This window comes from Oncorhynchus clarkii, chromosome 23 (genome assembly GCF_045791955.1).
Source record: "Oncorhynchus clarkii lewisi isolate Uvic-CL-2024 chromosome 23, UVic_Ocla_1.0, whole genome shotgun sequence".
In the NCBI taxonomy this organism is placed as follows: Eukaryota; Metazoa; Chordata; class Actinopteri; order Salmoniformes; family Salmonidae; genus Oncorhynchus; species Oncorhynchus clarkii.
In genome coordinates, this window is record NC_092169.1 from 27,270,908 (window position 1) to 27,283,801 (window position 12,894).

At 42.5% G+C, this 12,894-nt stretch overlaps 1 protein-coding gene across 1 annotated transcript in view; it reads left to right on the plus strand.

Annotated features, from left to right (window-relative positions):
* The window catches only part of LOC139381266 (collagen alpha-1(XXI) chain-like), a 28,939-nt gene that overhangs the window by 1,076 nt on the left and 14,969 nt on the right, over window positions 1-12,894 (plus strand). Inside the window, exons 2-17 of the mRNA XM_071124732.1 lie at window positions 702-825; window positions 879-1,088; window positions 1,235-1,312; window positions 1,541-1,636; window positions 1,835-1,888; window positions 7,426-7,479; window positions 7,547-7,600; window positions 7,693-7,746; window positions 8,005-8,058; window positions 8,150-8,203; window positions 8,302-8,355; window positions 10,735-10,788; window positions 11,300-11,344; window positions 11,438-11,494; window positions 11,680-11,733; window positions 11,820-11,873. Of these exons, the coding sequence (XP_070980833.1) occupies window positions 702-825; window positions 879-1,088; window positions 1,235-1,312; window positions 1,541-1,636; window positions 1,835-1,888; window positions 7,426-7,479; window positions 7,547-7,600; window positions 7,693-7,746; window positions 8,005-8,058; window positions 8,150-8,203; window positions 8,302-8,355; window positions 10,735-10,788; window positions 11,300-11,344; window positions 11,438-11,494; window positions 11,680-11,733; window positions 11,820-11,873 (1,150 nt within the window). The remainder of the gene's footprint in view (window positions 1-701; window positions 826-878; window positions 1,089-1,234; window positions 1,313-1,540; window positions 1,637-1,834; window positions 1,889-7,425; window positions 7,480-7,546; window positions 7,601-7,692; window positions 7,747-8,004; window positions 8,059-8,149; window positions 8,204-8,301; window positions 8,356-10,734; window positions 10,789-11,299; window positions 11,345-11,437; window positions 11,495-11,679; window positions 11,734-11,819; window positions 11,874-12,894) is intronic.

Genomic DNA, 12,894 nt, shown 5'->3' on the forward strand with positions numbered 1-12,894 from the left:
GGAGGCATTGAACATCAGTAGTTCATCTATTTGTTGGGTCTTTTCCCTCTGTGTTGTGGCCAGCAAAGCTGTCCTCAATGAACTTTCAATGCCTGTATGTATGTGTATGTCTGTATATGTATATATATTTGCAAAAATATATATGGGGGATTGAAAGTGATGCAGACAATTACCTTGATGGAAGCTACAAGCTATCTGCAATATTAAATCTGTTACAAAAATGTAAAATGTTCAATGCCTGACAACTAAGATATGTTTATATTGAGTATCAGAAGTGTGTTACTATAAATTATATACAAATCATGGAAACAAAGAATGATGTAAAATGTCAAAGTACAGCATCAAAAAGGCAACAGGAGTGATTTATCTGGACAGGAAGCCACAGAGGGAGAGAAGAGGGTGTAGACAATTAGGTTGTGCAACAGGCCTGCTGTGATTGAAAACATTAATGGTAGATTAAGTTTCAGTTTCAGAGTTTCCAACTAGGGTGGTTTTGAAACCAAAAGCAGAGGTTTAAAAGCAGCGGGGAAAGCTTTCAAATGTTAAGCCCATGCAACACTGATTGTGTTGTTTCAAAAGTATTTGATCATTTTATTCTAAATACAATTGCACTACAAATGCAAGTGCTTGTTCTACATGAAAATAGTATGTTTTGAACTATGTTCAGTGTCTCCTAATGCACCATGATTGTCGTGCAACAGTGACGTGTACCCCGGCGGCCTGCCCTCCGACTACTCCATCATTGCCACATTTAAGGTGACGAAGGACGCCGCCAAGAGGTCCTGGAACCTGTGGCAGGTCAGCGACACTGATGGACGTGAACAGGTGGGCCTCCGTTTCCAGGGCGACACACGATCTCTGGACTTTTTCTACACCAGCCCCAGTGGCACCCAGATGCTGCGCACCGGGTGGAAAAGCTGTTCATCGGCGAGTGGCACAAGCTGGCGCTGCAGGTCAAGGGCGTTAATGTCATGTTGCTGGTGGATTGTGAGGAGGTGAGGGTGGAGCCCATCGACAATCCCAGACCCATCATCCACCAAGGTTACACCTCCATTGTAAAGAGGGCTGTGGGAGACCGCTCCGCCTCAGTAAGTTCTGTGCTGTTCAGACTAAATCATGCTGGGTTGCCTACAGTATTTTGCAATTGTAGTCAACATTGATGAAGGCAGCACAGTCAATTCAGTGTTCATAAGAAAGCACACTGACCATAATATCCCGTGCCCTGGTACTGTAGGTAGACCTCCAGCAGATGGATGTGTCCTGTGATCCAGAGAAGGCCTACTCAGAGGACTGCTGTGAGCCCTCCAGTGTGGTGAGTTGGAAGCGACTGTCAGCGGGTTCATGTTCCTCACTGAGAGATACGTACAGTACAGTATGTCTTTTAATCTAGCCTGTACTCTCATTGTCTCCCGTAGAAGTGACTACGTGCTCCTCCCAAATGTGTGCTGTGTGTTTGTGTGGTGTCTCTAGGGGGTAGGGAACCAATCATAAGAACTAGTTCTGTCCCTACAGATGGACTAACAAGTTCTATTCTATTCAGTGTGGAGGGTATGCTGAAATTGGACTGACAGCAGGAAGGGCCACCTGTACGTGTATGCCCGGACAGCCTGGCAACCAGGGGCCCCCAGGACCAAAGGTGACTACTAGGCTCATTACAGCACCACTGCTTTGAATAATGAGCTGAGAGCCATTAGCCTGGCGGGCCAGTCTCTGTGTTTGTTCATTGGCAATGATAAAAGAGTTGATTACAGCACATACAGGATGAGACCAACTTGGCTTGCTCATGGTCCAGGCTAATGGTAACTGCTACCACTGTATTTTTCTCCATCTGCAGGGTCACAGAGGTCTCCCAGGCAACACAGGAGAGCCAGGAAGACTAGGCAACTGGGTAAGGACATTTTCTCATTATAGTTCTCACTACGGTGTTGAGTTGAGCTGTATGGACGAGGGTCAACAACTTAGAATAATGAGTGTTAATTGTCACTCAGAATGTATGCTCTCTGTTGGTCTTTGTAGATTTTACAGTATGCAGACATTAGATGTTGGGCTGTAGGCCCCATATTGACTGAGGAGGTTTCTACAGTGAGTTAAATAGAAGAACCACTGCTTGCTCGACAGCAGTGAAGTTGTGGAAAAGGGCAATGGAAGCATAACAGAGAAACGGTATGATGTTTCAATAGCAGGCTTATCTGCATTGGAAGGGAAATGGTTTAGCTCAACATGGCAAAGGATCGTAGACTGTCTGGTTTCACTTTAACATCAGGGGATGCTTAACAGAACACTTAATAGATTGAATCTGAATGTGTTGAATTCCACACACAGCGAAAGCAGACAGTTGCATAACATTATTGCAAATGCCTAATAATGAATGTCGTTTTATTTGCTATGGTAGGTTGCTATGTTTTATACGTATTAATCATTGTTTCATAATTGTTTTCATTGTAGTCATCGTAGTCATCAACATCATACTACTGCCGTTCATTTACTTAGCACTCAGGAAGAATGCTTTGTCATTGTCAGAGGACTGGAGAGAGTTGAGAACAGAACACCTCTTAAAGTACAATAGAGAGCCATCCAGCGCTGAGCAGGGGACAAAATGTTTATTAAGCAGTTTAATGAAAGGACATGGCATACTCATTGCATCAGGATTCAATTACATATTTGACTATGCAAACATAACCCTGCTTGTAGGCTTCAGGCAGTAGACATGATTATTTCCATTGAGACTGAGTTATGACTAATTTACCTCTTTGATGTAGCTCCAGTACTCAGTGGTATGCTGGAGTTAAAATGCATAATGTCTTTTAAACACAACCCAGAGAACCGAGAACATGTGCCCAATAGTGTGCAGGGCTGGCAGTGGGTCTTCAAAGACAGAGGACGAGTTGTTGGCTTGGCATTTAACATGCCCTTTAGTCTGGAGAGACTCTGGGCAAAAATGGCCCATATATTCCGCACATCACACACACAAACACACACGCACGCACGCACACAGACACACACAGACACACACAGACACACACAGACACGACTATGCTGGGTACTCACTCAAAGACAGGGGGATGAGGGGGGCATACCGTTTCTGGAGCTCAGTTGGGGGCCAACATCTGTCTTCTGTGACTCAGTGGAACCCTCACCCCCTGCCAATATGTAAGTCACAGAGCACGACCATGTTTACAGCCTCCCCTGCTGACGTCTAAGGAGGGCATTCCCTGGCTCCAATATATGAACTGACCACCCCGGTGGGTGGGTGGTCCTTCCATTAGTAAAGTTGTAAAGTTCACGGTCATGCTTCTGGATAAAGCGTTTAGCGTCTCCAAGGTCAGCCTCTTAGCAGCTGACTGTGCATGGCGTGGTCTGAAGTGAGATGGTTACTAAACTGGTGCCATGGAATAGAGGACTGTTGGTCTTGATCAAAGGTGTTGGTTGACCAAGTAGAATAACCCCAATTCAAAGGCCAAAACAGTGTCTTATATGAGTGAGGATATAAGCATCTGTGTGGAAACACTTACAGAATAAGTTGTTCAATTTTCCCTTAGCTATGACACATCTTTCCTCGGGTCATAAATTGTGGTCTACACTGTGTTAACACTAACTCCATGTTTCAGGGGTCAGCATGTCTCGCACTACTTAGATCTTCGGTCTAAAGGAAATATTTAACACTATCATTATAGTCATCATGTACTACTAGAAACCCCTAATAGCCCATGTTCAGATTTCATCCTTCTGTAAACATCTAACTCCTCCAAGGAAATGTTATGGTTATTATGATAACTTCAAGTGTTTGGATTGATATTGTATATTCCATTCAAAGGCCACAATGAAATGCAAATAACTTACTGTCATGCCCACACACTTGTCAGGTTGGGAAACTCCAATGTGTTCCGCCAATGTCTGGTCTGTCTTATACAATCAGTCAGAGCCACATTCCACTGGCCAAGACTACTGTATAACAGTCACCATGGACGGCTGTGATACACTGCTCTACAGGAGTTCAGTCATGACATCATTTATTATTTCACATCTAATTACTGTAAATTCAGTCATATGATTTTGCATGCCAAAGCTGGGTTCTGCATGAACTCTGTGCAAAACAGAAAAATAGGAAGGTCCACGAGGTGAGCTTGTGTGTTCTGATTGACGCAAGTGCACATTTCACTAGAATTACAGTTGAAGTCGGAAGTTTACATACACCTTAGCCAAATACATTTAAACTCAGTTTTTCACAATTCCTGACATTTAATCTCAGTAAAAATCCCCTGTCTTAGGTCAGTTAGGATCACCACTTTATTTTAAGAATGTGAAATGTCAGAATAACAGTAGAGAGAATTATTTATTTATGCTTTTATTTCTTTCATCACATTCCCAGTGAGTCAGAAGTTTACACACACTCAATTAGTATTTGGTAGCATTGCTTTTAAATGGTTTAACTTTTTCTGGTAGCCAAAATTGTCAAATGTTTCAGGTAGCCTTCCACAAGCTTCCCACAACAGGTTGGGTGAATTTTGGCCCATTCCTCCAGACAGAGCTGGTGTAACTGAGTCAGGTTTGTAGGCCTCCTTGCTTGCACACGCTTTTTCAGTTCTGCCCACAAATTTTCTATAGGATTGAGGTCAGGGCTTTGTGATGGCCACTCCAATACCTTGACTTTGTTGTCCTTCAGCCATTTTGGGACTTTGTCCATTTGGAAGAGCCATTTGCGTCCAAGCTTTAACTTCCTGACTGATGTCTTGAGATGTTGCCTCAATATATCCACCTAATTTTCCTCCCTCATGTAGCCATCTATTTTGTGAAGTGCACCAGTCACTCCTGCAGCAAAGCACCCCCACAACATGATGCTGCCACCCTGTGCTTCACGGTTGGGATGGTGTTCTTCTGCTTGCAAGCCTCCCCCTTTTTCCTCCAAACATAACAATGGTCATTATGGCCAAACAGTTCTATTTTTGTTTCATCAGACCAGAGGACATTTCTCCAAAAAGCACTATCTTTGTCCCCATCTGCAGTTGCAAACCGTTGTCTGGCTTTTTTATGGCGGTTTTGGAGCAGTGGCTTCTTCCTTGCTGAGCGGCCTTTCAAGTTATGTCGATATAGGACTCGTTTTACTGTGGATATAGATACTTTTGTACCCGTTTCCTCCAGCATCTTCACAAGGTCCTTTGCTGTTGTTCTGGCATTGATTTGCACTTTTCGCATCAAAGTATGTACATCTCTAGGAGACAGAAGGTGTCTCCTTTCTGAGCGGTATGACGGCTGCGTGTTCCCATGGTGTTTATACTTGCGTACTATTGTTTGTACAGATGAACGTGGTACTTTAAGACGTTTGGAAATTGCTTGGCTGATTTCTTTTGATTGTCCCATGATGTCAAGCAAAGAGGCACTGAGTTTGAAGGTAAGCCTTGAAATACATCCACAGGTACACCTCCAATTGACTCAAATGATGTCAATTAGCCAATCAGAAACTTCTAAAGCCATGACATCATTTTCTTGAATTTTCCAAGCTGTTTAAAGGCACAGTCAACTTAGTGTATGAAAACGTCTAACCCACTGGAATTGTGATACAGTGAATTATAAGTGAAATAATCTGTCTGTAAACAATTGTTGGAAAATTTACTTGTGTCATGCACAAAGTAGACGTCCTAACCGACTTGACAAAACTATAGATTTTTAACAAGACATTTGTGGAGTGGTTAAAAAACGAGTTTTAATGACTCCAACCTAAGTGTATGTAAAATTCCGACTTCAACTGTACATACACTATATATACGAAAGTATGTGGACATCCCTTCAAATTAGTGGATGAGCAATTTCCGCCACACTCGTTGCTGACAGGTGTATAACATCAAGCATACAGCCATGCAATCTCCATAGACAAACATTGGGAGTAGAATGGCCTTACTGAAGAGCTCTGTGAATTTCAATGTGGCACTGTCATTGAATGGCACCTTTCCAATAAGTCAGTTCGTAAAAATTCTGCTAGTGCTGCCCCGGACAACTGTAAGTGCCGTTATTGTGAAGTTGAAACGTCTAGGAGCAACAATGGCTCAGCAGTGAAGTAGTACTGTAGGCCACACAAACTCACAGATTGGGACCGCAGAGTGCTGAAAAATTGTCTGTCCTCGGTTGAAACACTCACTACCGAGTTCCAAACTGCCTCTGGCAGCAAAGTCAGCACAAGAACTGTTCGTTGGGAGCTTCATGAAATGGGTTTCCATGGTCGAGCAGCCGCACATAAGCCAAAGATCACCATGCGCAATGCCAAACGTCGGCTAGAGTGGTGTAAAGCGCGCCGCCATTGGACTCTGGAACAGTGGTAACTCGTTCTCTGGAGTGATGAATCACGCTTCATCAATCTGGGTTTTGTGGATGTCAGGAGAATGCTACCTGCCTCAATGAATAGTGCCAACTATAAAGTTTGGTGGAGGAGGAATAATGGTCTGTGGCTGTTTTTAAAAAAAAAACTTTTACCCCTTTTTCTCCCCAATTTCGTGGTATCCAATTGTTGTAGTAGTTACTATCTTGTCTCATCGCTACAACTCCCGTACGGGCTCGGGAGAGACGAAGGTTGAAAGTCATGCGTCCTCCGATACACAACCCAACCAAGCCGCACTGCTTCTTAACACAGCACGCATCCAACCCGGAAGCCAGCCGCACCAATGCGCCGGAGGAAACACCGTGCACCTGGCCACCTTGGTTAGCGCACACTGCGCCCAGCCCGCCACAGGAGTCGCTGGTGCGCGATGAGACAAGGACACCCCTACCGACCAAGCCCTCCCTAACCCGGGCGACGCTAGGCCAATTGTGCGTCGCCCCACGGACCTCCCGGTCGCGTCTGTGGCTGTTTTTCATGGTTCGGGCTAGGCCCCTTAGTTCCAGTGAAGGGAAATCTTAAAGCTATAGCATACAATCCCGTTCTAAATTATTCTGTGCTTACAACTTTGTGGCAACAGTTTGGGGAAGGTACTTTCCTGTTTCAGCATGACAAGTCCCCCATGCACAACGTGAGGTCCATACAGAAATGGTTTGTCAAGATCGGTGAGGAAGAACTTGACTGTCCTGCACAGAGCACTGACCTCAACCCCAACAAACAGCTTTGGGATGAATTGGAACGCCAACTGTGAGCCAGGCCTAATCTCTCAACATCAGTGCCCAACCTCACTAATGCTCTTGTGACTGAATGGAAACAAGTCCCTGCAGCCATGTTACAACATATAGCGGAGGCTATTATAGCAACAAAGGGTAGACCAACTCCATATTAATGCCTATAATTTTGGAATGAGATGTTCGACAAGCAGGTGTCCACATACTGTTGGTCATGTGGTGTGTCTAGCATAATCTGGTTTTCCACCTGCTTGCTATACAGCTCACACTGCCTTTCTTCCTCTAGTCTGCTTTGTTTCTAATTTATTTTATTTTTTTCTGCTGCAGGGAGGTATGGGACAGACAGGTGACTATGGCCATGTTGGGGAGCCAGGCGCCAAGGTAAGACATTGTTTCAATGTTTAAACAAATTTATAAAATGTGTATAACAACAACCTGTCTCCCTCAGGGCATTGAAGGAATCAAAGGAAACAAGGGGATGAGAGGACTTCATGGCCTTGATGTGAATCCAGCATCAAACACATTTCCATAATCTCTTTAGCTGGTTAGTGGTGTCACAGTACAGATTACTGCTAACGAGCTGCTGTGTTTCAGGGCGACAGAGGTCCCAAAGGTCTGAAGGGATTACAAGGCGTCAGGGGCTTCAAGGTAGATTGTGTTGTGGTTCGTCATGAAGCATGTGGTCTCTTCAAATCCCCTAGGCTTCCATTTGGTCTGCCAACTCAGGATATGCAGATTGCAGAGTCATATATACAGTGTATAATAATTATGGCTCCGAGCGTATGTAGTCATTTTGAAAAGTAACAAAGTTGCTACTTTTAATGAGTGTTGTTTTTCTGAGTGTCGTGCTTGTACTATGTAATATAATATTAAGAGGGTCTCATATGGGTGTTTTGATGATTACAGGGAACTCAGGGGTCACCTGGAGAGCTGGGTGAGACCGGAGAACAAGGAGGAACTGTACGTTTTTCTAAAGATGGGAGATACATACAGTATTGCAGTATTGTCATTGGTTTTATCATCATTGACTAACTTGTCTGTCTTCTTGAAGGGAGATCCAGGTCCACTTGGATATGAAGGAATTCCAGGATATACAGGGGTGAAAGTGGATATAATTTAATAATTTAGTCTTATTTCCATATGTTCTCTCCTATGAATGATTTCATTTTCAATAACATTGTATGCTTCTATTCTTGTTTGTAGGGAGAAGAAGGGCCCTCCAGTGTTGAAGGACCGGTTGGGGCACAGGGAGCGCAGGTATGTTGAGGGGCCACACAGTCAACCCCACTTGTTATGATAATCATAGCCGCGGGAAGTAGGGATGCTGCAGCACCCCCTGAAAAATCAGATAATAATACTTTTTATTTTTTTTTATTTTTAATAATAATAATAATGATTACAAATATTTTTCTACACAAAAGTAGGGGCCTTTACAATTCACCGATATATTTGTCTGTAGAGCAGGCAACAAACAAAAAATCAGCACAAACAACATTAGTACCTCTGGCCAGGTTTGGGAATAGTCTTGACTCAACAAATTGAGTTAGTAATGGTAGCACTTTTAGCCCTAGTGATTTCCTAGTGGGAGGACTATCTGTAGGTCAGCTAACAAGGCAGTGAGGATGTTTACAGTATCTCCATACTGTCCATCAAATTCCACTGTAGATGAAGAAGTCCTTAGTGACATTAAAACATATCCAGTCACAACAAACAGGAGCAAATTGTGTAAATGTACAGTATGTACATACAGTACATTCAGAAGTATTTAGACCCCTTGACTTTTTCCACATTTTGTTGCGTTACAGCCTTATTGTCAAATGTATGAAATCGTTTTTTCTTTCTCATCAATCTACATACAATACCCCTTAATGACAATGCAAAAACAGGTTTTTAGACATTTTTTCAAATTTATAATTTACATTTACACAAGTATTCAGACCCTTTACTCAGTACTTTGTTGAAGCACCTTTGGCAGTGATTACAGGCTCAAGTCTTCTTGGGTATGACGCTACAAGCTTGGCACACCGGTATTTGGGGAGTTTCTCTCATTCTTCCCTGCAGATCCTCTCAAGCTCTGTCAGGTTGGATGGGGAACAGTTATTTTCAGGTCTCTCCATAGATGTTCGATTGGGTTCAAGTCAGGGCTCTGGCTGGGCCACTCAAGGACATTCAGAAACTTGTCCCCGAAGCCACACCTGCGTTGTCTTGGCTGTGTGCTTAGGGTTGTTGTCCTGTTGGAAGGTGAACCTTTGCTTCAGTCCTGAGGTCCTGAGCGCTTTGGAGCAAGTTTTCATCAAGGATCTCTCTGTACTTTGATCCGTTAATTTTTCCCTTGATCCTGACTAGTCTTCCAGTCCCTGCCGCTGAAAAACATCCCCACAGCATGATGCTGCCACCACCATGCTTCACCGTAGGATGGTGCCAGGTTTCCTCCAGACGTGATACTTGGCATTCAGGTCAAAGAGTTCAATCTTGGTTTCATCAGACCAGAGAATTGTGTTTCTCATGGTCTGAGAGTCCTTTGCGTGTCTTTTTGGCATACTCCAAGCAGGCTGTCATGTGCCTTTTACTGAGGAGTGGCTTCTGGCTGGCCACTCTACCATAAAGGTCTGATTGATGGAGTGCTGCAGAGATGGTTGTCCTTCTGGAAGGTTCTCCCAACTCCACAGAGGAACTCTGGAGCTCTATCAGAGTGATCATTGGGTTCTTGGTCGACTCCCTGACCAAGGCCCTTCTCCCCCGATAGCTCAGTTTGGCCGGGCAGCCAGCTCTAAGAAGAGTCTTGGTGGTTCCAAACTTCTTCAATTTAAGAATGATGGAGGCCACTGTGTTCTTGGGGATCTTTAATGCTGCAGACATTTTTTGGTACCCTTCCTCAGATCTGTGCCTCGACACTCAGAGCTCTATGGACAATTCCTTCGACCTCATGGCTTGTGGGATCAGCTGTGGGATCTTATATAGAGAGATGTGTGCCTTTCCAATCAATTTAATTTACCACATCTGGAGTCCAATCAAGTTGTAGAAACATTTCAAGGATGATCAATGGAAACAGGATTCACCAGAGCTCAATTTTGAGTATCATAGCAAAGGGCCTGAATAGTTATGTAAATGAGGTATTTATGTTTTTTATTTTTTATAAACATGCAAAATTTTGACAAACCTGTTTTTGCTTTGTCATTATGGGGTATTGTGTGTATGTTGATGAGGACATGTGTTATTTACGACATTTTAGATTTTGTCTGTAACTTAACAAAATGTGGGAAAGGGAAAGGGTCTGAATACTTTCCAGAATGCACTGTACATATCTATCTCAAATACCTTGTACCCCTGCACAATGATCTGGTGCTGGTCCTCCCTGTATATAGCTTTATTATTGGGTATTTCATTCCACTTATGTTACCTTTTATTTTCCCTTAACTAGGAAGGGCTCGTAAGGTTGGTAAAGTCTACTCCCGTTGGAGTTCCGCGCATGTGACAAATAACATTTTATTTAAATTGAAAGTAAAGTTTGTCTCATTTCAGTGAAACAGAATAAATAAACAGAATAAATGAAGCCACAGAGGTTTTACATTGGTACATTTTTTTTGTTTTTCATCATGTGGTTTGTCTTGACGTTGACGTTCTATGTCTTGGCAGGGTGTTTTAGGTGATCCTGGAGAGACCGGAGCTACTGGGGAAAAGGGCAAACCTGTACGTATGTCACATCATCACGTCTCTCATTTCTAAACATGCAAACCGTTCCTTCGCTTTACATTATTCACCAACCACAATAGTATATATTTACAAGCATATGCAGTAGAACTAGAAATGGACATATTGCTATATCAAATAAAATGACATATATTCACTTCAATTCAAGGGGCTTTATTGGCATGGGAAACATGTGTTAACATTGCCAAAGCAAGTGAGGTAGATAATATGCAAAAGTGAAATAAACAATAAAAATTAACAGTAAACATTACACATACAGAAGTTTCAAAACAATAAAGACATTACAAATGTCATATTACATATATATACAGTGTTGTAACGATGTACAAATGGTTAATGTACACAAGGGAAAATAAATTAGCATAAATATGGGTTGTATTTACAATGGTGTTTGTTCTTCACTGGTTGCCCTTTTCTTGTGGCAACAGGTCACACATCTTGCTGCTGTGATTGCACATATCTCATTATTCAACTTGTTTGTCAACACCAGGGTGCCCAAGGAGCAGAAGGAAGATATGGCACCATTGGACAAAAGGTGAGTTATTCCGACTAAAATGTACGTTTAATCTCAGAGATGAGCAAGCTTTGGAAAACCTTTAGTAACACCAATAACAACATATCTCTACAGGGCATTATTGGAGACCCTGCTGGTTTGCCTGGGAGAGATGGTGACACAGGAGTAGAGGTAGGTTCACAGTCTTTCATCATCCATGATGCTGTTTGCAGGAATGCTTTACAGAAATACGTACCATGTATTTTTAGGACATCAGCAACATGTCGAATACCCCTCATGAGACATGATGAGCCGGGGAATGTGCACCATATCTATTGTCTGTATCTGATCTGTTCTCTTATCTATCCGTTCTCAAGGTTTATCAAGGACCACGGGGCCCGGAGGGTAGAAACGGACAATTCGGAATAATGGTAACAGAATTAGCCAATAAAACAAAAACATTTTATTTATTAGATTCATATATGTTAATTAAGGTGTGTGGTTTTACCCTAAATAGGGGGAGAAAGGAATGCTGGGGCCGGCAGGGGAGATGGGGCCTCAAGGCCAAACTGTAAGTACAGTCGTCTTTCACATCTGTCACACCAAAGTTCCAAAGGCTGGGCCTAAAATAGTGTATAAGAGGTCATACAAGAAGTTTTGTAGTGATTCTTATGTTGATGATTTAAATAATATTTCCTGGACTGTGGTGTGTAATGAGGAGCATGCTTCACCTGACACATTTATGGAATTGCTTATTCCAGTTACTAATAAGCATGCACCCATTAAGAAAATGACAGTAAAAATGGTTATAAATCCCTGTGGATTGAGGAAGAATTAAAAAATTGTATGGTTGAGAGGGATTGGCAAAAGGGATGGCAAATAAGTTTGGTAGCACAACCGATTGGCAAACCTACTGCAAATTGAGAAATCATGTGACTAAACTGAATAAAAATAAGAAGAAACTATACTATGAAACAAAGATAAATTATATAAAGAATGACAGTCAAAAGCTTTGGAGCACCTTAAATGAAATTCTGGCTAAAAAGGCAAACTCAGCTCCATCATTCATTGAATCAGATGGCTCATTCATCACAAAACCCACTGATATTGCCAACTACAAGATCAGCAAACTTAGGCATGACATGCCACCAACAAACGCTGACACTGCACATCCAAGTGTATCTGACCAAATTATGAAAGACAAGCATTGTAATTTTGAATTCCGTAAAGTGGAAGAGGTGAAAAAATCATTGTTGTCTATCAACAAAGACAAACTACCAGGGTCTGACAACTTGGATGGGAAATTACTGAGGATAATAGCAGACGATATTGCCACTCTTATTTTCCATATCTTCAATTCAAGCCTACTAGAAGGTGTGTGCCCTCAGACCTGGAGGGAAGCAAAAGTAAATCCACTATCTAAGCCCCCTTTACTGGCTCAAATAGCTGACCAATCAGCCTGTTACCAACCCTTAGTAAACTTTTGGAAAAAACAATGTTTGACCAGATAGAATGCTATTTTAGAGTAAACAAATTGACTTTCAGCACGCTTATAGGGAAGAACATTCAACAAGCACATCACTTACATAAAT